The 26,833-nt window shown below is 42.6% G+C and overlaps 1 protein-coding gene across 5 annotated transcripts in view; it reads left to right on the forward strand.

The window, feature by feature from the left end:
- KALRN (kalirin RhoGEF kinase) overlaps window positions 1-26,833 on the forward strand; it is a 598,446-nt gene that overhangs the window by 65,490 nt on the left and 506,123 nt on the right. For 4 of the 5 annotated variants that reach the window (XM_042954412.1, XM_042954414.1, XM_042954416.1 and 1 more), the window contains exon 1: window positions 12,413-12,444. The exons of the other annotated variant lie outside the window; for it this stretch is intronic. In XM_042954412.1, the coding sequence (XP_042810346.1) occupies window positions 12,426-12,444 (19 nt within the window). In that variant the 5' untranslated portion in view covers window positions 12,413-12,425. Of the gene's footprint in view, window positions 1-12,412; window positions 12,445-26,833 lie in introns of those variants that run through there. 5 annotated transcript variants of the gene reach the window in all.

The following is a 26,833-nucleotide window of genomic DNA, read 5'->3' on the forward strand; positions in this document are numbered from 1 at the left end:
CTTGTCTCAAACCATGTAGGGCCCCTTAATCATCACCTACTGTGGTTCTCAGCCCTGACTGTACATTAGCATCACCCAGAGAACTTTTAAATATAATGGTGCCTGCCCTCCCACCTCAGAAGTTCTGATCTAATTGGTCTTGAGTAGGGCTTTATACCAGTATTTTAAGGTCAAGTTAAGAATCAGTGGCCTGCAAAATGACTGCAATTTCTGATGTCTAAGGTCTCCCAGGCATGGCTCATACCTACTTGGGCTCCATGCTGACTGACCACCTGTGGTCCTCTCCAGTGTGCCATCATGTTCACAGTGTTGTTTCACATATACACAAGTTTGCACCTGCTGTTATAGCCTGGAATGCTATCACACCATGAGTGATGCAGGTTTCCTTATTAACATAGTTCCTGTAATACTTTGTAATGGCCTGCTTTGTAGTCATTTTCCTATTATAAATATTTTATCCATAATTGTATGTATTTGTGTTATAGATCTGATCATCTCTGTCTCTCACATTTAAAACTCCCTAGTGCCTTCCCATTGTCTAGAAATAGCATCCACACCTTTTACTTGCCTATAATGCCCTATGTAATCTGCACCTACCTCTTCCTCAGAACTCTTCTCTGAACCACTACCCACTTGTTCACTTCACTCTGGCCTTACCAATCTTGTTCTCATCTCAGGGCCTTTGTACCTAGTGTTCCTTCTACCTGGGGCATTTTCTCTCATCCTCTCATTTGCCTCCTTCCCAACATTCAGACTTTAGCTCAAATGTCACTTTCTTAAAGTGGCCTTTCCTGACCACCGTAGCAAAAGTAGCACATCCCCCACCCCACCCATCATGCTCTATCCTACTGTTTTTATTTTCTTTTAGGACTTATGCTATCTGAAATAATAGTTTTATTTTGTACACATGATTATTGAAAGCCTCTCATTATTGGAATATAAGTTCTATGAAGATAGGAACTTTGTCTAGTAGGGGCTCAAAAAATACTGAATGGATGAATGTTACTTGTCTCTTCTATAAGATATAAGATGCTCTATGCCTAGTATAGTGACTCTAAAGAAGGTATTCAATAAGTTTTTGATGAATAATGTTTTTATGTCATAGTCATTTCTCTTTAACAGTATGACCAAAGATCTCTAAATAACACTAATAAAAATTGGCCTATATGCATCTGTGTTCTTCTGAATTTCCAATTTAAAAAAATCAGAGAAAAAGATATTTTCTTTTTATAAGAAAATTCGATTTTTTTCCCTCTCCATAACTTTAAAATCTTCATTTCTAGGACCCACACCAATGGGGGCCCCCTTTCTTCAGGGACCCATTCAGCAAATAACAAAGGGAAAGAAATTGCTCTGGGAGCCAGTTTTGCCTAGAAGCCTTCAGTTTAAACTGAGACCACTGCTCTGAGCTCATATGAAAGGAAAACAGATTTTTTTCTGAATATCAAATCAGGGACTTTCCAAATAGGTGACTGGACAAGTGAAGATGGACAGTGGGCAGGAACCAGAGAGGAACTGCTGGGCTCTGCATCAGGAGTCTGGCCCCAGCAACCCCCCTCTCCATCCCCCCACCCTTACCCCACCCTCTACGCTGGCTTAGCTCTTTGCCTGCAGTTTACAAGGGTCTGACCTCTGGGCCCTTGTAAATCACTGAGGAGGAGATCCTGGTTGCTGATGGTGATGGTGGTGATTGTAATCTCCTCCCCAGCTTAGCTCTTACCCTGGTAAACACAGAGAAACAGAGTAACTGGGCAAGTTGTCAGAATCTTTATGAGCAAGTATGGAACTACACAGGAATTCCTAGAACACATGAGGTCTGTCAGGTACAGTCTGAGGAGAAAGATATAGCATGTCTGTTTTCCCATGTATAAAATGAGGGGGTTGAGCTAGATAGTCTTTAGCATCTCCTCTGTTTCTAACCTGCTCAGTCTGTAAGAATGTAAGCATTTTGTTATTGAAGTGATCAATATCCAAACTGTAGGCAAAGGGTAATCCAGTTAGCCTTTTCATCTTGTGGTTCTTTTAGCACATATGTTAGGTATTCTCTGTGTAAAATTCCATAATGTTCTTTGGTCTGCGGAATACCATATAACAAACTGAGGTCATAAATTACCATTGCCCATGAGGTCTGGTTGGGATGCTGCAGAACCACATTGTCCCATATAGTAGCCACTACCCACATGTGGCTATTAAAGTTAAAATTAAAATAAAATTAAAAATTTAGCTTCTCTGTTGCATTAGCCACATTTCAAATGATCAGTAGCTACATGTGACTAGTGAATGGGGTCTGTATTGGACAGAGCAAATATATTCATTTCCATCATCATAGAAAGTTTCCTGGACAGTGCTGTTTTACAGGGCACCCCTGCTGAGGATAAGAGAAATCTAGTTAGAGAGATGCTGAGGACCTATCCTTCTGTAGGGTTGAGTGATTTTGTGGCTTTGTATTGAGAAGATCATATTCCTGCTTCTCCTCTGTTGAAAGTCTTTTGGTCTCTGAAGGTGCTGAGGCTGGTGGAGAGGGACAAAACAACTGTAAGGAGTTCCTGTCTGCCTGAGGACATTGTTATTCACCCCAAGAACTGCGGTGAGATTAAGAGATGATGAGATGATACTGGAAAGCCCTTTAAAAAGTTGAAGAGTTACATGAGTATAAGGCATGATGATTGTGAAGTGAATGTATTAGACACAAAGGCAGCTTGGTCCTGGCTCCTCCTTGATGTCTATACCTCTAAGCCAATCAAGGTGAAGTTGGATTTGCAGCAGTAGGGCTTGATTGCCATTGGCAACTGATTCTCTTGTCCAGGCTCTGGGAATGTCAATTAGACAATGTGGAAGAGTTCAGGGAATAGCATGGAGAGGTGACTTCTGCTAGGGAGAGTTGTGTTTGCCTTGGCTTTAAGGGAGCCCCCAGGTGGTGGTGACCTCCCTTTATGAGTGGTCATGTGGTGGGCCTGGATCAGGGCCCAGCTGGGTTCAAAATCTAGAGAAAGCTCCCTAGGGAGAGGGAGTGGTGTTATCTTCTTTCCCAGATGAAGAGGGAGCTCATAGAAAAGGTGACTCTTGGGGGCATCTGGATGGCTCAGTCAGTTAAGCGTCTGACTTCAGTTCAGGTCATGATCTCACAGTTCACAGGTTTCAGCCCCACACTGCACTCTGTGCTGACAGCTCAGAGCCTGGAGTCTGCTTCAGATTCTGTGTCTCCCTCTCTCTCTGCCCCTCCCTTGCTTGTACTCTGTCTCTCTCTGTCTCTCAAAAATGAATAAATGCTAAAAGATTTTTTTAAAATGAAAGGTGACTCTTTGTCTACCCTCTGTGCACGTCTCCTTGTTGGGCTTTCCCTCTCATGTCTTTTCATTATGGTTTTAACTCATGGAGTCCTATCATGACAACATAGTGTGTTAAATATCGTAGAAGGTGCATTGCTTTTGATGAATGTGGCAACTACATTCACATGCCCTTTTGTTTTGGGTTAGGTTTCAGTGGGCCTCTGATGAAGAGGACTCTGGGAAGGATTTGGAAAGTAACTTTGTTTGTTGCCATTGTTAACACTACCTCCAAGCACATGACACTGTGCTGGAGTGTAGGAAACCAGCGGCAAAGGCGCGAACTCCTAAACAAAGGCAGGTAGAGTTAGAATACATGCTAAGAGAGTGCAACTCTAAATGTTGACTCCTGGGTGTAAAGTCATGGCTTTGAGCTACATGGGCCTTGATGCAGGTCTTATTTATTGACTGTGTTACCTTTGGGCTGTATTAGCCTCAGTTTACTCATATGTAAAGTGGAAATAATAATGCCTTACCCACAGAGATGTTGTCGGAATGAATGATGTTTAAAGAATCAGGCAGAAGGGTTGACACATTGAGCCACTTAACAAATTATTTCCCTTCCCTTTAGGGGTTAGGACTATCATTTGGATGGGAGTGATGGAGCAATTATGGGGATCCATGTTTGGAGATTGGGAGCCACCACACTTTACAAATGATAGGGTATGGATAGGGGTGGGTTTGGCTTACTGGGTCAGGGAGGACCCCCCTATAGGATGAGGTATATAGGAACTTATTTCTCTCCAATCCTGAGTTAGTGGTTGATGTTTTAGAACTATAGGTTCTCCCTAACTATAGGCTATGGTTAGACAGGGGCTGATACTCGTAGACAATGTACAACTACTCATTCAGTGAAATTCCAGAGGTTGACAGAGGGGCAGCATGTGTACATTTAGGGGAAGGGGAGGACGATTTCGATGACTCCCTGGCGCCTCTTGTTCAGTGAAATGCTGCTTCAATCAATGGTATTGATTGATCTCTGATGGAAATTTCGTTCTGTTTGGCTTCCCATTTTACTATAGAATATGACTATGTATTTGTAGAAAGACAGGGAAAGAGTTATTACCAACAGTGGACTGACTTTCCTGTCAATAGGGGAGCAGGTAGGGGGAAAGGTGAGGGGCGATTATCTCTGGTACTTTCACTTGGCCTGGATGTGAGAGTGGTGTCTTGCTGGAGTGGCACTAAGAAAATGAGGCCTAGAGAGCTTCTTCCACTGAAGAAATGGGAGAAGGGGGTGAGAACAATCCCAATGTAGGACCAGTGTTCTGAGTACAAGAGGCAAATGCCCATTGTTGGGTATGAAGTGTAGGGTTAAGAGTAGGGTTGGCTTAGGACGCCTGGATGACTGTCGGTTGAGAGTCTGACTTCAGCTCAGGTCATGCTCTCATAGTTCATGGATTCAAGCCCCGCATCAGGCTCTGTGCTGACAGCTCAGAGCCTGGAGCTTGCTTTGGGTTTTGTGTCTTCCACTCTCTCTGCCCCTCCTCCGCTCAGGCTCTGTCTCTCTCGAAAATAAATAGACATTAAAAAAATTAAAAAAAAAAAAAGTAGGGTTGGCTTGGGTAAAACTCAACCAAGAGCATTTCTAAGTTCCCTTCTCAGAAAATACTTTAGCAAAGCCTTAGTTAGATGCCTGATTGCTGTGTAGATGTACTTGGGATGTGCAGTAAAAACAAACAAAGGACACAGGGACCTAGTCCGTCACTCTGGTCCCTTTTCAACCATATCCAACTTCAAGATAACTGTACCTCCTCCCTGGCATCTAACAAACTTTTCTGAAGGGATCTGTCTTCTCTGAGTTTGATGGAGGGTGTTGAACCATTGGAAAGGAAGTTTACATTTAGACAACATCCACTGTGTACCAGGGGCAATACTGGGCACTTTGTTATGTGTTACTTTTCATAACTTCCCTGTGATCTATGCATGTGAAATCCCAGTTTTACAGATTAAGAAACAGATTGCCAGGGTGAATAAATGGCAGTGCTAGGATTAGAACTCCAGATCTTTAGCCCCAGATCATGGAGAGCCTCTAAATGTCAACTAAGGAATTTGGAATTCTTTTAGAAGGCAACAAGGATTGGTTGACTATGACCAACAGCTTAATATATGAGAGAAGACATTTCCTTTTGAGTACACACAGAGAAGTTGTACATCAAGAAAAGCAGTCTCTAAACCTTTATCATTTTTATGAGCCCTTGTGAAACCCTTGGGCTTGGTTCTTCTTTATGCAGTTAAAACTATATGTGCTGTCTGGCTCCAGTCTTGGGGTTCTTGGAGCCTGCAGAGTTTCAGGCCATGAGCCACATCATCTGCCTTATCTGAAATATAGTTGACAATCTTTTTCAGTTCCCACAGTTTTTATGCCATCCCTGCTCTCAGAGGTGATAGATTTGTGCACTGGAGTAATCCTTTGTAAGGTGATTTGGGAAATTGGACCCTGAGCTACTTTTCTGCATGTTTCCCATTTATTCACATGTCTGCCCACCATGGGCACATGCTGTGGTGCCCAGCTCAACTGTACACTTCACATTTTGTTTTGTGTTGCTATTGTTTGGGGGCTTGGGTTGTTGACATATGTAATAAGTTCACTGAGGAAAGAGTCCTCAACTTACACATCTATGAATGCCCTATGCCTGCCAGCACAATGCTGGGCTTGTAGGATATCTGCATAAATACATACAGAATGCAAGTGTTTGTTGGGAAGAAACTTCTGAGAGAAGTCCTACACAGGGGTTGCCTAGAACCAAAGGGTTGCTGAGAAGGGTAGGTAAAGGAGGTATTCCCAGAGGCAAAGGGAAGATGTGTCAGTTATCTTTTGCTACATAACAAAATATCCAAACCTTGGTGGCTTAAAACAACTTCTTATGTGCTTATAATTCTAAGCCTCTGTCATTTGGGTTGGGATCATCTGGGTGGTTCTTCTGTTGGTCTTACCTGAAATCACTTATGTAGCTCTAGTCATTTGACAGCTTGGGTAGGTCTGGATAGTTAAGATGGCTTCATTCACATGTCTGGCAGTTGGTGCTACCAACAGCTGGGAAACTCTCTGTTCATCTTGTAACATCTCATCCACCAGAAGATCAGACTAAGTCTCCTTACATCATCGTAGAAATGTTCCAAGAGATGAAAGCAGTAGCTGTAACACCTTTAGAAGTTGAGGCATAGAAGTCACATAGTGTCTCTTCTGCTGTATTCTTTTGATTTAGACAAGTCTCAGACTAACTCAGATTCAGGGGGTAGGAAGATTAACTCCACCTCTTTATGGAAGGAGAGGCAAAGTCATATTGCAAAGGAGCATGCACAAATGAATGGGAGGATTGATGGGGCCAGTACTGGTAAACAGTCTATCATAGAAAGCCTTCTGTTTTTCTGACTCTCCCTTAGGTTTGAACTGCATGTTCCCTGAGGAATTTTTGGCTGTGGAGATCCAATTAAAATTTGGATTCTCAGGAAGATGGTTTAATAATTGCAAGTGTTTGCCATCAGGTTCCCAAATAAAATAATCTTTCTGGAGATTCTGAGGAAGGTTCTGATGGATGTCATAAGCATCCTCCCCATAAAACCTTACTCTACCTCCATACATTTTCAGACACTTAGTAAGGAGGGAATCTTGGTGGAGTGGAAAAGCATGGGTTTGGGAGTTGGGCAGACCTGGGTTTAGCCAATCCACCTTTAGTAGTGACTGGCCATATGGCTTTGAGTAGGTTATTTGACTTCTCTGAATCTTATTTTCCTTATCTATAACTTGTGTATATATATTTTATATGATTGATGTGAGGTGTCATTCATTCAACAATGGGTAATGATCTTCTAGGAATACTTAGAATCTATTCCATGGAAAGAATGAGCCAAGTTCCTCATTCAGAGTTCCTGAATCAATCCAGTCTCACCCCTATCCTCCTACCTCTTCTCCTTACTTTGGCATACTGGCCAAAAGATCACAAGTTTCCCCAGGTCTTCCTATTTTATTCTGTCATGATTGCTGTGAGCAGGGTAGGTCAGAATGGGCCCACCTACCTAATCCTGGTCCCCTGCAGAAAGGCTAGAGGAGGAAGTTTGAGAATAATAGCTAGAAAATCTATCTCATACAACAAGAAATTCTGCTTGAGTACTGAATGGAACAACCAGAAATTATGCACAGAAAGCCAGGTCACTGCTTAGGGAAATATTGTGGGATTTGGGCGCAGAAGATTGGGATCCTGAGCCTTCTAGTTCTGAAGTCTAGTTCTGAAGTTCTGAATGCTCTTGAGTGAGCATTTTACTCTAGTTATCTGTAGGATGGGGATCAGAAGTTTGTTTTGCAAGTTTGTTTAGAACAGGAGGGAAAAAATTGCTAAGAGTCTAGCAGAGTTCCTAGAATATAGCAGGAGTGCAGTAAGTGATAGCTTTGTGATAATTTTCAACCCTGTCAATACTGTGCATCATTGCTCCCGTGTACTGGGCCTGTGATATCCACAGGAAGTGATAGAATAAAACCATTCCATGCTTTGAATGACCTGCCTCCTGGGATGTGACAAATGTTTCCGAAAAGTTGTGTGTCATGTGAATTTTATAAGTTGAATCCTATTTCCTTATTGACTGATCTGATAATTGATTTCAGTGAAAGTTTATTGAAAAGCAGATGTAATAGGAATGACCACAGCTGCCACAACCAGCTTCCACCCCCAACCTCATTTTAGCCAGGAAATTTGGCTTCATGAGATTAAGTAAATAACTCATCCAAGGTCATACAAGTAGTAAGTGATGTACCTGGGGGAAAAGGCTATCTGATCCAGCTGGGAAAAAAAAAAAAAAAAGGAAAAATGCACAGCAACTTGACTAGAAGGAAACACATAAAAATATTATTTATGCTGTTAATTTATGAAGAATGAGATTGAGACATTAGGTCATTTTATTTACTCTATTTTTAAAAATTCCTATGATGAACATGCATTGCTTTTGTAATGACCAAAATACATTTGATAAAGAAGAAAAAGTAAATTTAGAAGGAGAAATTTTGGGAAAACAGAGCTTAAGTGGTGGCCAATGTTTGGATTCCAGATGGGTGTTCCAGACAGGAAGGGAATGTATTGGTCAGAGGGCACACAGCATCAGGAGTAGATGCTAACCTTCTCTTAGGCTTTGAGGATGGAACTACTTTGTAGAGGTGGTACTTAGGATGATTTGAAGTTTTGGGGTGATGAGGGGCATGTCGGAGTTAATAAACCATTGCACCAAAGCTTCCTCTGCTTCATTTGACTTTTTCTTGGCCTCCTGGCCTAATGATTAGGGGAAGGGAGAGTAGGAAGGAAGGGGCCAAGTTCCTATTGTTTTGGGTGGCCACATCTCAGGGCCAACTGGAAAGACTGGGGCAAGGCCTCAGAAATCCCCAGCCAGACAGAGATAAAAGTTCTCTAGGAACTTTAGAAGAAAATATATAAAACATATTTTTATTGATTCTGTGAAGTACAAAATGCCCCACTTTTCATTATTGCCAAGGGCATCTTGATGTTCCAGCAGACTTGCTGTAACAGTCAGGTGGGAACTCTTAAGAGTACAGCATTTGTAGGGTTGCCTGGGTGGCTCAGTTGGTTAAGTGTCTGACTTCGATTCAGGTCATGATCTCGTGGTTTGTGGGTTCAAGCCCCACGTTGGGTTCTGTGCTGACAGCTCAGAGCCTGGAGCCTGCTTCTTGTTCTGTGTCTCCTCTTCTCTGCCCCTCTCATGCTCATGCTCTGTCTCTCAATAATAAATAAGTGTTAAAAATTTTTTTAAAAAAGAGTACAGCATTTGTCCATTTTAGGACAAGGTTTACATTCTTGTCAGTTGCTACCAATCTCCTCGTAGGTTTGGGTTGTCTCTTCTGGACCCCTCTACCAGAAACTCCTGCATCGGACTCCTTTCTTGGAGCCAGAAGGGCCCCTCTTTCACCCTCAGGGTGCCAGACCATTGGGCAAAGTGCACAGAAGTCCAGAATCATAGCTGTCTCCCTGGAGAAGCGCCCAAGTAGATGATTCCCCTCAGGCCCTGGTACTGGGTTTCTGCTAGTTCCCCTCCCCCTGCAGAGCAGGCCTGACCTGTTCAGACCCATAGTCAATGGAGTATGTCCAGAGAGGAGCTTTCCTACAAGAGAGAGGAAGGAAGAAATCTATAGGCATGCTGGAGGTTTCCAGTGGGTATGTTCTGGGTATAGAGTCCTGAGTGTGAATGCAGGTTGTTGTTGCTGAGGTCTATTTCAGAGCTCAAGCTCTCGATTTTTGATCTCTGATCACATGAAGAAGGGGAGGGTGAACCACACTGGGACCCCATTCATCTGTTAGTGGGGAGCTTTATAGTACCCTCTGGAGAATGGATGCCTGTACGTTTCTTAGGCATTCCCTGACTCTAGTCATCCTTGCTGGCTTCTGCCTCAGACAAAAAGGAAAGAGATAGATCTTACCTTAAATATGTTCCTAAGTGACAGTAACTCTGTAGAAGTTGAATGCACCTGTTTGAGGAATATATCAGCATCTAGCTGTCAACTTGTCTGCTTAGCCCTTACCACATGAGTTGAAAGAGCTATGTGAGCCCTGCTATTCTCATTGTGGGGGTAGGTATAGAAAGACATATGGTGGGACTTTGCACCAGAGTCTAGGGAGGGATAGGAAGGTTACATGGTTGGGAACCGGAGTTGGACATTGGCCCAGGATAAACCTGTGTGTGTGGCCTCAGTTGAAGGTAGAAGGCTTTGTAGCCAAGGACTCACCCAAAAGGCCTGGAGCTTCCCTTGTTGGCCAGAGCCACTCTTTCTTTCTTGATTTCAACTCTTATTATCCTTGGCAGGGAAGATATTTGGAGGATGGCTTGGGTCCTGTGATCTAGTCATCATCTTCAGAATTGAGAAAACAGTGGCAGGATTTAATTCACAGAAGAGACTCCTTTTTTTGCCTGGTTAGTCTCTGTGGATACCTGGTATTGTCCTCCCAAGAGACGGGGGAAGCTGGTAGGACCAATGCCCCATGGCCCTGGGCCAGCTTGACTTTTGTTGTCTTGAAAAATGATGTGGCAGGTGAGACAGTTTGTGGAGCCCTGTACCTGACATGCACTGCCCAGCTTGTGTGTGTAGCCAGAGGAGGTTTCAGTTCTGTGCTTCTCTGTTCCCTGTGCTGTGTATGGTAATGCACATGGAATAACAACATACCAAGTTCTCTGCCCTCAAGATGCTTACAAAATGTTAGGAACAGAAGACACATGCACTTAGAGGCACTGAACCCCCAGCACAGTTTGCACAGCTGAGTGTCCAGGACTATCATGGATGTGGCCACCCTGCTCCCATCTTTAGATTTCTGGCTCTCTCTCTAGCTCTCAGCTCTGTGACCCTGTGAATATCCTGTTTAACATGTCTAAAATTAAATTCAGCCTCTTCTCCCAAGGTACAGTTGCCTTTATTCATCAAGACTTAACACCTTGAGTTTCTTTGTGCTTTTCTCTCTCCCATGGCTGCCTCATCTCAGTCTTCAAATCCAGTAGCCATTTTTTTTCATTTTTTAATTAATTAATTTATGATTTATTGTCAAGTTAACTAACATACAGTATAGTCTTGGCTTTAGGAGTAGATTCTCAGGATTCATCACTTATATAAAACACCCAGTGCTCATTCCAACAAGTACCCTCCTCAGTGCCCATTGCCCATTTTTCCTGCCCTCCCCCAAACCCCTACCTCCATTAACCCTCCATTTGTTCTCTGTATTTAAGAGTCTCTTATGGTTTGCCTCTCTCTCTGTTTGTAACTTATTTTTCCTTCCCTTCCCCTATGGTCTTCTATTAAGTTTCTCAAATTTATCATATGAGTGAAAACATGATATATCTTTTTCTGACTGACTTATTTCACTTAGCGTAATACCCTCCAGTTCCATCCATGTTGTTGCAAATGGCCGGATTTCATTCTTTTTTCATCGCCAAGTAGATCTAGTAGCCAGTTGTAACCACTTGGCTGCATCCCTTTTTCCTTATCATCACCTTTTAGCTTATCCTTAGGTGCTTCCAAAGCCTCCTGGCCAGCCTTTTTGGTCCTGCCTTGCTTCTGTTTAGCTTACCCAAATCCATCTTCTAATGCAGTCGCCTTCCACCTCCGAGAGTACTGGGACTGTATCAGGATTGCCTGGGAGAAGATCAAGTGGGATAATTGGGGTTACCAGGGAATCCATCCTAGGGAAACCCCCAATAGCATTTGGTGAAGTGATCATTTTTATTACCCGGGATTCTACACATAGATTACCCACATTGTGGTGCATTTATGGTGACTTGTAAAATCCAGGGCTGGTTTCTTTCTGCCATTCAATAGGTGGCCATGGCACCTGTCCTAAACCATCTGACTCAAGATGTGTCTCAGGATGTGTGTGCTCAGGATGTTGACTCTTTGGGATATTAGCTGGAACCAAATACCCCTAAGATGGTAAACCAGCTGCTGATGCCAAAAGTCAGGGCATATAGTGTTAAGCCAAAGGTGGTAGACCTAAATGGTGGAAGGGGACAAGCATGAGAATCCAGGAGTCCTGGGTCCAACCCAGTTCAACCATCAATAATATCACCTGTGTGTGCATTATTTCCCCAGTCTGGCCTCAGTTTCCTCAAATGCAAAACAAAGTCCAATTCTGGATTAATCATACTACAGCTTTCCTCTATTTTCAAGGGATTTTGGGAGGGAATTATATTTTCTGACTTTATGTCAATTGTCTCCTTACCTCATGCCAAAACAGCATCCTCAGGCCTTGGCTAAAAGGAATTATAGAGTGTTGGTATCAGGAGGGACTTTGCAGATCATCTGATTCAAACTCCTACCTGATTGATATCTGTGATATTCAGAAAGCAAAGGAGACAACAAATTGATTTTCTATCAGATTCCTGGGGCAGAGAGGCCCACTGGATCCGAGGGCTCAGAGCACTTAGTAAAGATCACTTGACCATCCCTGAGAAGGGATGGAGGTGATTTCTCTTGTTAGAGGGGGACAGAATGCCCAGCTGGGAAACATTACAGGAGGAGATAAGCTAGCTGGATTTCTTTGTTCTCTCTTTTTTCCCTTCCATGGGACCTGGGAATCTGGGCACTCTGTTCCGTGCAGATGGAGACCTTTGTGTATGTCATCTCCAGGGGAAGGTGAGTCACCTCCCATGCACTCAGGGCAAGGCTGTTGCTTGGCGAGTGTGGACTCAGGCAAAGCCCTCAGTTGCCTCTCTGCAGCATTTTAAACACAGTCAATATTCTGGTAACCTTGACTACAGCCCGTAGTCTAGTAAAAATATCAGGAGGGACAGTTATTTGGGGGCAACTTAGGGAGATGAGTGTCCCCAATGAGTCAGAAGCTAGGAAAGGGGTCATAAGGAATCAGAAGATACATGTGAAGTACTAGTAAGGAGTGGGTTTTGAAGTCTGTTGAAGGTAATTGTATTTTAGTGGCCAGTAGCCCAGAAGTTTCTTCTTATCCTCTGCAGTTTTCCCACAGTTTCCCAAGCCTCATGTCTTGCAGAGCTGTCACAATCTATTCAGTACATTGCTGTGTAATAAGTGCACTTTCCCACAGCTACTCGATCTAAGACAGTGTTTTCAGAAGTGTAGTGTGGACTACTTGCATCAGCTCCACTGGGGGTGGAGGGCTCTTTCAAAAGACAGATCTGGGCTCCACCTGAATGTGCAGGTCCAAGTAGTGGCATTCCAGTGTTTGCCTGAGATGAAAGAAGAACACAGGTTTTATATCTCTCTTGGGTTCACAGTATACTTCTTTATTAAAAGGGTGATGTTTAAACAACACTAAGCAAGCAGTAAAAGGAAGATAATCCTTTCAGAGCAAACATTTTAAAGAAACGAATGCCCAGGGTGCACAGCTGTGTCTTACTTATTAAGCCATAGCTTCCCTTTCCTCTGTTTTCCCCTATCATCATACATCCCAACATTGATCCACATGATGCTGAGTTTGAGTCTGGGGGGGAGGGTGTTTGGCCTTTCTTGGTTTCATAGTTTTGGCTTTTCAGCTGCTGATCTTGCCTTTGTCCTTCTCTGCCAGGGCTGTTCTGTGTTCACCTGTGGGAGAAGCTGTATAGTGGCTTTTGGAAAGAGTGCCCTGGAATTCTCTTTCTAGTACCCCTAAGTGGTTGCAGACCCAGCCTCTCCTGCCCTCCAGCTTCTACCCTGAAGGCCACAGGGTTTTCTGTGATTTGGGAAATACAAACTCTGGTTTTCCAGACTGTCTCCGCCAGTTTACTTTTGTGCTTTAGTATTTCCTTACCTTTCATCAGAAAAAGTGGAACAAATCCACCCTCTCTTTTTTGTTAACCTAGAAAAAGAAGGGATGGGTACACAGGGAAATGGCAAGAAGCTCTTGTTGGCTCTTCAAAAAGACCCAAGTGGAATCTTGACCCCAACACTTATGAGCTGTGTGACCTTCAGTGGGTTATATAAACACTCTAAGAATGAGTCTTCTCATCTGAAAAGTGGTAGGAGAAGATGACCTACCTCGCAGGACTGATGTGAAGATTCAGTACAGTAACAGTACAGTAACAGGGCTCTAGGTCAGTACCCCTCACGTATCAGTTACCCTCTGAATACCATCATCCTTCCTTCCACTCTCCTCCCTCTGGCTCTTCCCATAGCCAGCTTCACTCTCTGTTCTTTCTCTCAGCTCCACTTGGCCCCTTGATCATGTATACACAATACCCCTCTCTCATTCCAATGAATAACACCATCCTCACTCTACATGTATTTATAACCCCCATCTTATAAGTGGGTTATTTCTAAAAATTCATCAATAAGTCAAGGGCCAAAACTTGTCTTGTGCTTTTGGAAAAACAACAGCAACAACAACACATTTGTGTATAATGGTTAAATATTCCCAGGCTAGACCCAAAATAACTCACCAAATATCATACATTTGCAATGAAAAAAAAAAAAAAAAAAAGAGACCAACATTGTTTTAATAGTAAGCATAGAAAAAAACCTCAGCAAAGTGGGGCACGTGGGTGGCTCAGTCATTTAAGCGTCCAACTCTTAGTTTCAGCTCACGTCATGATCTCACAGTTCGTGGGTTCAAGCCCCACATCAGATTCCACACGACAATGCAGAGCCTGCTTGGGATTCTTTCTCTTTCTCCCCCTCTTGCTGCCCTTCCCTCCTCCCCCTTTTTCTCAAAATAAATAAATAAGCTTAAAAACAAACTCAGCAAAGGGAAGTCCTATTTTATTTTTTTGAAAACCTGCTTATGATCAAAAGCAGGTTAAATTAAATCAGATGATGAGGAGTTGGATAGTTGAAGCTTTTGTATGCTCTGATGTTGTTTTCGGGGTGCTTTCAAGGGCTTTAGAGTTGTTGGTTTTGGTTCTTTATTAGCTTTAATTTACTTCAAAATGCATGGTTCTGCCTTTTTTCCTGATGCAGGTGTAAATCCCTGGCATAGAGCTTGCACTTATCAGCCATGATTTGGATTATTTTTGGTTCAAAAATGGAACAAAGCAGGGAGGATAAAGTACAGGGCAAGGAGAAAGAAATCTTTTCCTGAGGTAGTTTGAAAAGAGTTAGACATAAAGGAGAGAGACAGACCTAGAATGGGTATGTATGTGCTATGAAGATATAGTTTCTGGTGGAGAGTGATTACTCTGAGGGATACAGGAGCATAGTATCTATCCTCTGATGGGGAAGAAAGGAGGAAATAGAAAAGAGAAACCAAGTCAAGTGGAAGAGTGAGTGCCAAGTTTTATAGGAACAGAGTATAGTGACCCTATAACAGATTGTGGTAAGAATCTTGTCACCAAGCTAAGTTTGGATGTTTCTGCATTAGCTTTCAGTATGCCAGGAGTGGCTTTATAGTGACTGCATCCTTTTGCAGTAGGAAAAGTCAATCTGGTGAAAATCATATACAAGGTAAAATTATCCTAAGGGAATTAGATACAATTGTGGATACTAGAAGATATTAACTGGTCAGAAGTCAAAACAATAGGGTGGCAAATATTTGGGGGCTAGAGAGAAGACTTTAGTGCAATGTATCAGTTACCTATTGCTATGTAGCTAGTTACTCCAAAACTTAATGGCTTAAAATAACACAATTTATTCTCTTAAAGGTTTTGTGGGTCAGGAGTTCAGGAATTGCTTATTGGGTCCTCATAGTCTCTCATGAAGCTGCAGTCAAGGTATTATCCAGGGCTGGGGTCTCATGTGAAGACTTGAGAACAATCCACTTCCAAATTCAATTAATGGTTATAGGCAGTTACTCAAGAGTTACTTGATTGAGGACCTTAGTTTCTAGTTGGCTGTTGGCTGATCTCAGTTCCTTGCCATGTGGGTCTTTCCGACATGGCAGCTTATTTCATCAAAGTCAAGAGGAAAGAGAGTATTCCAGGAGTTGGAAGTCACAGTTGTATGTAACCTAATCACAGAAGTGACATCTCATCACTTCTTCCATATTCTCTTGGTTAAGGAGCAAGTCCTTTAGGCCAGTGTATACTCAAGGAAAGGGAATTTCGTGAGAGTATGGAAACTAGAAGGTGAGGATCACTGGGCACAGTCTTAGAGTCTGCTTGCCACAGGTAGGGAGCATTAACCAAGACAAGGACTGGGAGATTGAAGGATCTGGTGTCCCAATCCCATGTGGTTCCATCTAGTGGCTCTTTAGCCATGTCAGTATTGGCCTCCAGTCCTGAAGGATATGCTTTCTGCCTGGGTTCCTTGTGCTGCTCTACCATGATGACCAAAACAGCATCTTTACTGATGTTCTTCCTCATTAAAGATTTTCATACTGAATGAAAAAACTCATAAGAAGAAACATAAAGGGATGGGGAAGAGGGGCAGAAATGTTAAAAATATTGAATATATATTTATATATACAGGATTTTATGGACTGAATTGTGTTTCCACCTTTCACATGTTGAAGCCTTAACCCCTAATACCTCAGAATGTGACTGTATTTGGAGATAGGGCCTTTAAAGAACTGATGGTTGATGGGGGGTGGGAGGCAGGAGAGGGTGGGTGATGGGTACTGAGGAGGGCACCTGTTGGGATGAGCACTGGGTGTCATATGGAAACCAATTTGACAATAAATTTCATATTAAAAAAAAACTGATTGAGTTAAAATGAAGCCATCAGGGTAGGCCCTAATCCAAAAGGACTGGTGTCCTTATAAGAAGAGGAGATTAGGACACACAGACACCAAGAGCGAGTGTGTACACAGGGGCAACCATGTGAAGATGCAGCAGAAGGGAGGCCATCTGTGAGCAAAGAGAGAAGCCTCAGAAGAAATCAACCCTGCCAGGACTTTGTCTCATGCCTAAGGCCAAAGTTTATCCTAGGGTCCCCTGCTTACTCTAGACTCCTTGAGTTTCTCTCCCTTCTCTATCAGAAGCTTTGTATTTCTCTCAAAGCTCTAAGTAAAGCTGCTAGTTATGGGGCTTCTTCATTGGGCCCTATACCCTGTGATCCTCCTAGATCCTAGGCTGAGGGTCTGCCCTCCTTGGAAGGTCTGTCTGGCTCGGACTCTTGGGTGACTAGTAGTTGCTACACTGTTCCTTTCTGTTCTCTCATTAGCATCTCACCATAGGATGCTCTGGCCTGGGCAAATCTGGCACACAGTGCCAACTGCCTTCTGTCATGCCCTGGGAGGAAGCTGCCTCATAAACTCACAAGGCAGTCAGGGACGAGGAGAAAAGGGTGAGAGGAATACCCAAAGCAATCCAAGGGTCATGTGTCAGCCAAGAACAACTCATCTCACCTCCAGCACTCAGATGGTAGTAGTGCCCATCTCCTGCTGCCAGCTGCCCTTCTGCCTTTCATTTTCAAGGCCACTGGGTGTTCATTTTGACCTGGTTTGTAAGCATGTTCAGCAGTGAGTTGGGGACAGACCTATGGGGTCTGCCCCTGGGCCAACGTAACTGCCCTTTAAGCCAGGTTAGGAGGGCAGAGACAAAGTCTCAAATGGTTAGTCCCACTTGAGTGGTGACCTAGAATGGAGTAACTCAGCTTGAGGGCACAGTTTGTTGGCGTCGGTTGCCTCATCAGAGGAAAAAGATGTGTTCAGTGGAGGATATTCACAAGACCCTGCGGGACAATTCCTAAAGAGAAGACATAGGACATCTTTGAGCAATAGTAATACTATTAGAATAATGTTGACTTCTTTGGGGTTGGCCTTGAGGAGTACACCACTCATGGATATTTTGGTGCCCCTGGTGTCTTAAACACATTCACCGTGTTGGTCAGATACGTGGATTCTGGAGCCAGATTTCCTGGGTTAAAATCCTTGTTCTACTTTCTTCTCCATTCCCCATTGTGCCCAATTGTAAAATGGGGATAATAGCAGTGGCAAACTCCATAGGATTTAAGTGAGGATTAAATGAGTTAATATTTTATTTTATTTTATTTTATTTTATTTTATTTTATTTTATTTTATATTTTTATTTTTATTTTTATTTTTATTTTTATTTTTATTTTTATTTTATTTTTCGTATGAAATTTATTGTCAAATTGGTTTCCATACAATACCCAGTGCTCATCCCAAAAGGTGCCCTCCTCAATACCCATCACCCACCCTCCCCTCCCTTCCACCCCCCATCAACTCTCAGTTCTCAGTTTTTAAGAGTCTCTTATGTTTTGGCTCCCTCCCTCTCTAAACTTTTTTTTTTTCCTTCCCCATCCCCATGGTCTTCCATTAAGTTTCTCAGGATCCACATAAGAGTGAAAACATATGACTTATTTCACTTAGCATAACACTCTCCAGTTCCATCCACGTTGCTACAAAAGGCCATATTTCATTCTTTCTCATTGCCACGTAGTATTCCATTGTGTATATAAACCATGATTTCTTTATCCATTCGTCAGTTGATGGACATTTAGGCTCTTTCCATAATTTGGCTATTGTTGAGAGTGCTGTTGTAAACATTGGGGTACAAGTGCCCCTATGCATCAGCACTCCTGTATCCCTTCGGTAAATTCCTAGCAGTGCTATTGCTGGGTCATAGGGTAGGTCTATTTTTAATTTTTTGAGGAACCTCCACACTGTTTTCCAGAATGGCTGCACCAGTTTGCATTCCCACCAACAGTGCAAGAGGGTTCCCATTTCTCCACATCCTCTCCAGCATCTATAGTCTTCTGATTTGTTCATTTTAGCCACTAAATGAGTTAATATTTTAAAGGTGATTAGAAGCATGCCTTGCAAAAGTAATAGATGTTACTTTAAAAGTCTTTTTTTTTTCATTTGTTTTTATTGTGGTAAAATACATAAAAATTTAGCATCTTAACTACTTTAAGTGTACAGTTCAGTGGTATTAAATATATTCATAATGTGCAACCATCATCTCCATCCATCTCTAACTCTTCTTCTTATAAAAACTGAAACCCTGTACCCATTAAACATTAACTCCTCATTCTCCTGCCCCCAGCCCCTGGCAACCACCATTCTACTTCTGTCTCTAGGATTTTGACTACTCTAAGTACCTTATATAAGAGGTACATAGCATACAGTATTTGTCTTTTCATTACTGATTTATTTTACTCAGCGTAGTGTTCTTTTTTTTTTTTAATATTTATTTTATTTTTGAGAGAGACAGAGACAGAGTGCGAGGGTGGAGGGGCAGAGAGAGAGGGAGACACAGAATCCGAAGCAGGCTCCAGGCTCTGAGCTGTCAGCACAGAGCCCAATGCGGGGCTCAAACCCACAAACTGCTAGATCATGACCTGAGCCGAAGTCGGACGCTTAGCCGACTGAGTCACCCAGGCACCCCACTTAGCATGGTGTTCTTAAAGCTTATTTGTGTTGTAGTGCATGTCAAAATTTCCTCCCTTTTTAGGACCAATAATATTCCAGTATGTATGTACCACATTTTGCTTATCTATTCATCTGTCAGTGGACACTTGGGTTGCTTCCACATTTCAGCTATAGTAAATAATGCTACTATGAACATGGATATACCATTCTCTTTGAGACCCTTCTTTCTTTTTTTTTTTTTTTAACAAGTGTTTATTTATTTATTTTGAGAAAGAGAACGAGCAAGAGGGGAGGGCCAGAGAGAGAATGCCAAGCAGGCTCCATACTTTCAGTATGGAGCCCGACACTGGGTGACTTGAACTTACAAGCCGTGAGATCATGACCTCAGCAGAAATCAAGAGTCATATGCTTAACCGACTGAGCCACCCAGGCACCCCTTAGACCCTTCTTTCAATTATTTTGGGTATATACCCAGAAGTGGAATTGCTGGATCATGTGGCACTTCTATTTTTAATTTTTTGAGGAACTGCCATACTATTTTCCACAGCAGACACACCATTTTACCTTCCCACAATGTGGCACAAAGTTCTCAATTTCTGTATATCCTCACCAACATTTGTTAGTTTCTGGGTTTTTTTTTAAATAGTAGTCATCCTAATGAGTGTGAGGGGATACCTCATTATAGTTTTGCTTAGTAATTCCCTAGTGATTAGTGATGTTGAGCATCTTTCATGTGCTTACTTGCCATTCATATATCTTCTAAAAGTCTTCTTTTTCTACGATCCAATAAATTTTATTTTTTATTTTTTTTAATTTGCGTTAGTTGACATATGGTATTATATTTGTTTCAGGTGTACAGTATAGTGATTCGACAATTCATACAACATGGGGCTCATAACCACAAGTGCACTCCTTAATCCCCATCCCCTATTTCTCCCAGCCCCCCACCCCCCCCCCCCCCTTACTTCTGGTAAACATAGTTCTCTCTAATTAAGAGTCTATTCCTTGATTTCTGTCTCTTTTTACCTTTTGCTTATTCCATATATGAGTGAAATCATGGTATTTGTCTTTCTCTGACTGACTTATTTTGCTTAGCATAATACTTTCTAGCTCCATCCATGTTGTGGCAGATGGCAATATTTCATTCCTTTTATGGATAAATAATATTCCAGTGTGTGTGTGTGTGTGTGTGTGTGTGTGTGTGTGTGTGTATGCCACATCTTCTTTATCCATTCATCTATCGATGGACACTTAGGCTGCTTCCATAATTTGGCTATTGTAAATAATGCTGCCGTAAACATAGGGGTGCATGTATCCCTTTGAATTAGTGTTTTCGTATTCTTTGAGTAAATACCTAGTAGTGTGATTGCTGCATCATAGAGTAGTTCTATTGTTAACTTTTTGAGGAACCTCCGAACTGTTTTCCACAGTGGCTGTACCAATTTGCATTCCCACCCACAGTACAGGAGTGTGGCTTTTTCTCCATATCCTTGCCAACACTTGTTTCCTGTGTTTTTGATTTTAGCCATTCTGATAGGTCTAAAGTGATATCTCATTGAGTTTTGGTTTGCGTTTCCCTGATGGTAAGTGAGGATGAACATCTTTTTATGTGTTTGTTGGCCCCTGGATGTCTTCTGTGGAGAAATGTCTATTCATGTCTCCTGCCCATTTTTAAATTGGGTTATTTGTTTTTTGAGTGTTGAGTCTTACAAGTTCTTCATATATTTTGGATACTAACTTTTTATCAGATATGTCATTTGCAAATATCTTCTCCCATTCAGTAGGTTGCCTTTTAGTTTTGTTGATTGTTTCCTCTGCTATGCAGAACCTTTTTATTTTGATGTAGCCCCAATATTTTATTTATCTTCTAACAGTCTTCTTAATGTGTAATTGCCTTTGTGGTAGGCTCTGAAGGGAGGGGCGTTGTCTTAAACATCACTGAATCCACACAGTACCCAGCCACAGCCTGTTGCAAGTAGGTGCAAATATTTACTGAATGAAATGCTAAGAACTCTGATAACTTCCTGCATGTTATATATTCATTAGGCAGGGGCTAAGACTAATAAACTTGTTCTTTTTTCCTTAGGAATAAAAACTTTCTCCCTGTTTTTTCCCTTAGAGAATCTCTCCAACCAGTTTAACACAGCCCAAATTTCAGCCTTTAAGTAACATTCCGTTTATGTAAGATGTTTCCCTCAGAATGCCCGTGTGGTGTTCCAAGACTGAGTGCTATCAGATCCCTCCTCAGTGATGGTTTTGACAGAGGAGACTGTAGAGAGAATGCGGGGACAGTTATTGTGGGCAGGCATGGTAGAAGAGGGGGATATTGCTGGAAGAAATGGCTAGTAATTTATTATATAGATAGACCTTGATGACTTGGCAGCACTGCCCAGACAGAGCTCCCCGTGGTAGTATCTTTCTGAAAGGCACAGCAATTAGAACGTGGTGCATGTGGATTGTGCTGTTTAAAGACCGATTCCTGCTTCCAGGATGTGGAATAGATGCTCTGTATCATTCTCCTTTCTCCATCCCATAAAGAATTAAATGTCTTACATTAGAGATACCTAGGAGCCTTTCTATTAAGTGGTACCCTCAAGAGCAGAGTGAGAGAGAGGCAGGTTTTCCATATCAGACCTGGTGAGTTTAGTGTCTACATAGAGGTTTCATGGAATCCTGGCCACTCATCCAGACACAGGGATGTGTAGAGAAGGAGGGACAGATCTTCTACAACTGTTCAGACTCCACTTTATTAGTAAAAGCTCCTAAGCCTCTGGTGAGAAAGACTGTCTTCAACCCGGCTTCTGTTCCCTTTCAAGATCTGGGTGCTGAGGGATGCGTGCAGAGAGGAGGGAAGCACGAGGAACTGACCACGAATGGCAGGGAAATAAGCTAGGTTTCTGTTTCTGTAGATATCTTAGCAAGGTGCATAAGGATTGATGGGTAGATGAAGTGTAAATGGTTATTTGGAGTGCCAAGGTAGAGTAAAAGAAAGGGAATGGGCCTATTAAATTTACATCATGGGGGTAGATTGCTATTGTAGGTGCTTTTTAAAGAATTCCAAAGTGAGGGCAGGTCTTAAGATTTATATTTGAGAGGCTTCTGGGTGGCTCGGTCACTTAAGCGTCTGACTTTGGCTCAGGTCATGATCTTGGGGTTTGTGAGTTCAAGCCCCGCGTCAGGCTCTGTGCTGATAGCTCAGAGCCTGGAGCCTACTTTGTGTCTCCCTCTCTCTCTGCCCTTCCCCTGCTCATGCTGTGTCTCTCACTCTCAAAAATAAGTAAATAAACATTAAAAAAAAGATTTATATTGAAAGGGGGAAGAACTAAACACATTTGCTGAAAGGCTATTAACATATTGGAATGGAGGAATATTGGGAACAAAAGTCTCCATTATATGCATTTTTACCTGGTTTCTGTTCCCAGTAGGGTAGATAGATAGAAGATTCTCAACCCTGACTGCAAATGGAATCTCTTAGGGAATCATGAAAAAAAATCCCATGCCTAGCCTCACTCCAGAGATATTATTGACAGTCTGTGGGCTGGAGCCCAGACGTCATGTTTTCATGTGCAGCCAGGGTTGAGCCCACAGTGTTTAGAACAAATTTTAGCATACTTAGGAATCACCTGGGGCACTTGTTTCAAATGCAGGTGCCAGGGCCCCACCTCCAAAGACTGATTCAGTTGGTCTGGGGTGGAGCAGGCATCTGCATGTTTTACTGTGTCTTTAAGTAACTCCAATTCTAAAGTACGGATACAGGACTGGAGGATGTGGGCATTTAAGACAATAAGAAAACAGTCATGAGGGGTCAGGAGAAAAGTTCTGTAGGGAAAAAGATGTTTCTGAACAGATTTCCCTTCAGAGCAAAAGCTGCTTTAGTTAGTGTCATTATCCCCTCAGTGTGGCTGCTTCTGACAGAAATTGGTGTCTACCACTCGAATTAGTCACTTAATTACATTTACCTTCAGCTTCTCTTGTCTTGTGCCGGCACAGACAGTGGGTTTTGTAGTCAAGGGTATGGCAGAAGGAAACACTTTGGACAGGGAGAGTGAGAGAGCTGCAGCAGGTGTTTCAGAGGGGAGGTGTGTGTACTCTATTACCTAGTGTCAAGAACCAGGAAGGGTCTGAGGTGTTACCTACTTGCCAGCTAACAAGTGAGCCTGCCACAGTGTCTTGGATGCTGACAGAAGACATGAGACTCCTGGGTCAGAAAACATAGGACTTCATTTCTCATGGCAAAAGAGGCAGCATGGCTTAGCATATTTGTGTTGGCACCCCTTACCCCAGCATGGCACAGGGGCAATGCACAGGGGCTCAGGGGATGCTACGTATGTGGTGGGTTTGCATCCAGCTGAAGAACCCTGAGGAACCCTGACCTTAGCTAACATCAATCTTTAAAGGGGCTACAGGCAAATCTGCCCACCTTTATCCTAGAGGGAGATGTCTTTATTATGCTGGTCAGCAAACAAATCTGCTGTCTGCCTCAGAGGGAGCCAATTTGTCTGTCTTCCAAGGCTATACACACTATATGAACATCCTCAAAAAGGAAGTTTGGAACAAAAGCTATCAGGGCCTCTACTCATAAGATGTGCAGATGTGAGAGGCTGCGGAGTCTTGTTTCCCAACACCTAACACCTAAGGTCTCCCGGTGAGTAGGTGGTGTAATGAGACTATCTTGGTCATGTCACTATACATTATAAGTTCAGGGAAGGCTAGGCACACAGGTTTGCCTTGGTATGGAGTGGAGAGTGTTCTGAGACTCTAAACCAAGTACCCATAAGTGTTTAAGTCTGAAGGTATTGATATTGTATGTGATGTTAGCTCATACCCTCAGAGCAGGCAAAGAATTCTAGGAGTTTTGAAAGAGGCACAAGAGGCAGGAGGTAGTAAATACTTCTCTCTCTAAAATTATAGATTATATGTAGGTTATATAGACAAAGAGCTTGTGTGAAAGCCCAAAAGCTAAAACAAACAGGAATCTTGGGGGTGGTTGACACTCCTCTTCTGAACCCTTCCGAGGCCTCTGACTCTCTCCAGTAAAGTTATATGACTGAGCGCTGTCATTTCTCTTTAAGACACTACCTCTCCCCCTTCCCTTTATTGCTAACCCTGATTTCATCTGTGGGCAGGTTACTTGGATCACAGTCCTGGGGGTAGACCAGATCACCTCTGAAGACTGCCAAACCAGCCACGTGTTCCATTTATCTACTGCTGACCCCAACACATAATGATGTGAGACAACAACCAATTTATTCTCACAATTTTGTGGGTCAAGAATTCAGGCAGAGCACAGTGGGGCTAGCTTATCTTTACTCCATAATGCTTGGGGGCCTCAAGGGTGGCTCCAATAGTTAGAGACAGCTGGGACCAGTGCACTAGGGCCATATGTTTGGGGTTTCAATTTTGCCTGTAGCTAGATTCCTACCCCACTATATCCCCCCATTGTGTCTGCTGGGGCTAGAATATCTAAGATGTTTTCTTTATACTATGTCTGATGCCTGGGGGAACAGCTGGGCTGGTCAGCCTCTTTGACTATCTTTTTCTGGTCTCTCCACATGGTTAGCCTGGGCTTCCTTACAGCACAGTGATCTCAGGATTGTCAGCTTTCCTATGTAGGAGTTGATTTTCCCAATTTGAATATTTGAAGGGTCCTGGGCATAAGCTACAAGGCCTCAAAAGTCCCAGAATGTCTCTCTCACTGCATCTATTGGTCAAGTAAGTCACAAAGCCCTAAGATTCAAAGGAAGGGGAATTGAACTCTGTCTTTAAATGGGAGGACAGCAAATAGTTTGTTACCATCTTCTGTCTACCACACTGGGCCTGGGTAGGTCAAATCTGTATCTCCAGGAGAGGGGCCTGGGAACTTGTGTGTGGGTTCAACAAGTGACCCAAGGGGACTTTTGTCATTAGGAGTTATTGAGTGTTGCTGTTAAACTAGAAATTCTGATTGCCTTGATTTAATTATAAAGTGTATAAATTTATGTTCCCCAGAAAACTCTCAGCATCTGTGTTTTTATTCCTTAATGACCTCACATAGAATCTATTTGATAGTTGATCTAATTTTTACCCCTTTCATGCTGGTCCTGGGACAGTTTGCCTTCACATCTCCCTTACTGCCCAAAGTCTCCTGCCCTGTCCTGTTTTGTAGATGCCAACCTCTGCTTACTGCATTTCCCAGGCTCCATGAGCACTGGCTCATGGCTGTTTGCTCAGGCACTGACAAGAGATTCAAAAGTAGGGGAAAAGGGGAAGTGGGAGTATCTTACCCCCTCTCTTGATTCCCATATTTTCTGGGTGAGGGAAATGGTCTTGGCTCTCCTGGTGTTTCCATGGGTGACCCCAGCTCCTGGTAATCTCTGAGTTTCCCCTCCATCCTGTTAGGCTTCTTAGCTTTTCTATCACTTGGATAACCAACTTCTTGCATTGAATTCTCTCTGTTTATAGTTTCTGGAGTGATTTTTGTTTACCTGGTTGGACCCTGAATGATATATCCTTTTAATATTTTTTCCTAATTTAATGAACTGTGTACACCTCTCCACCTCTAAGCTCACTCCCACTAATTCCTGTACACATAGCATCCAATTTAACATCACTCTGGAATTTCCTTAAAGTGCAATTTCTGCCATTTCCAAAAGAAAGAAAACTAAATGGAAAAATAACAGTCTTTCGGAGTCCCACTTGTCAGAAATAACCCCTCTTTAACCTTTGGTATATTTTCTTCCAACTTTCATTTTTCCTTTTTCTTTAATATATTTTCTCCAATATTTTTATGCATGTTTTTCCATAGTTGAGCTCACACAGTGTATCTATTTTTACATCCTCTTAGCTTGACATTTTGTCATAAGCATTTTCCCATTTCTTTAAGTGGAACTCTTCATAGACACCACTTTAAGCTTGTGAAAGGGGACCAAAAAGGTAGAATTAGGGAGAATTCTGATTTTTGAAATTATATACTCTAAAAGGAGAGTTCTAACTAAGCATTGCATCTGTGTCTCTCAGACTAGTTGTTCAACAGATATTCATTGAGTGTTTGCAGTGGCCATGGCATTGTGGGAGAAGTAAGAGAAGAAATGATGCAGGAGGAGGGACTGGTCAGGAAGTCAAGAGGACATGTATGAAACAATTAGAGGATTAAAAAAAATAAATTGCTAGGTGGAATACTCGAGACTATAAGTGTGATAAAAGAGCATAGGAGGGTGTGCTCGCTTCGGCAGCACATATACTAAAGAGCATAGGAGGGAAAGATCAATATGAGCTGGACTGGTCCCCAAAAGTCTTTCTGTGATGCTATCTGAATAGTGAATCAACCATGGGCAGGATTTAGGTAAATCTAGAGGAGCTCTAGGGGAAGGAAGGTACAGATTGAGGCCTTGGAGTCAGGCAGACCTAGGTCTAATCCTGGCTGTATCATCTCTTCTAGCTGTATGAGGCCTCCCTAGGCCCTGGGTGGTAATGATAGTGCTGTCTACTTCTTGGAGTGAAATGCAGTATTCAAAAGATTTATACCCTTATTTCTTTAATCCTCCAGGATTAAAACTTTCCTCTAGGTGAGCATGGAAATGAATAATCTTCATGTGAGCGCTTGCTGTGGGTTATCATTTGTGGTTGAAACTCAGTGTCCATATTACTAAAACTGTGGATGGCCTGCCCTACAAGAACAGAGAAGTTGGTGTCTGAGTTGAGTTTGGAGATGTATCTCTTGGTGTAGCTGAACCCAAGGGATACTGAGCCTTCTCCCAGTGCCCCTGACATGCCAGATACTATCAGAGCCTATGGGTCAGCGTGGCTTCTCAGAATTCAGCCTTGTCC

The sequence above is a fragment of the Panthera leo genome, chromosome C2 (assembly GCF_018350215.1).
Source record: "Panthera leo isolate Ple1 chromosome C2, P.leo_Ple1_pat1.1, whole genome shotgun sequence".
NCBI classification, from domain to species: Eukaryota; Metazoa; Chordata; class Mammalia; order Carnivora; family Felidae; genus Panthera; species Panthera leo.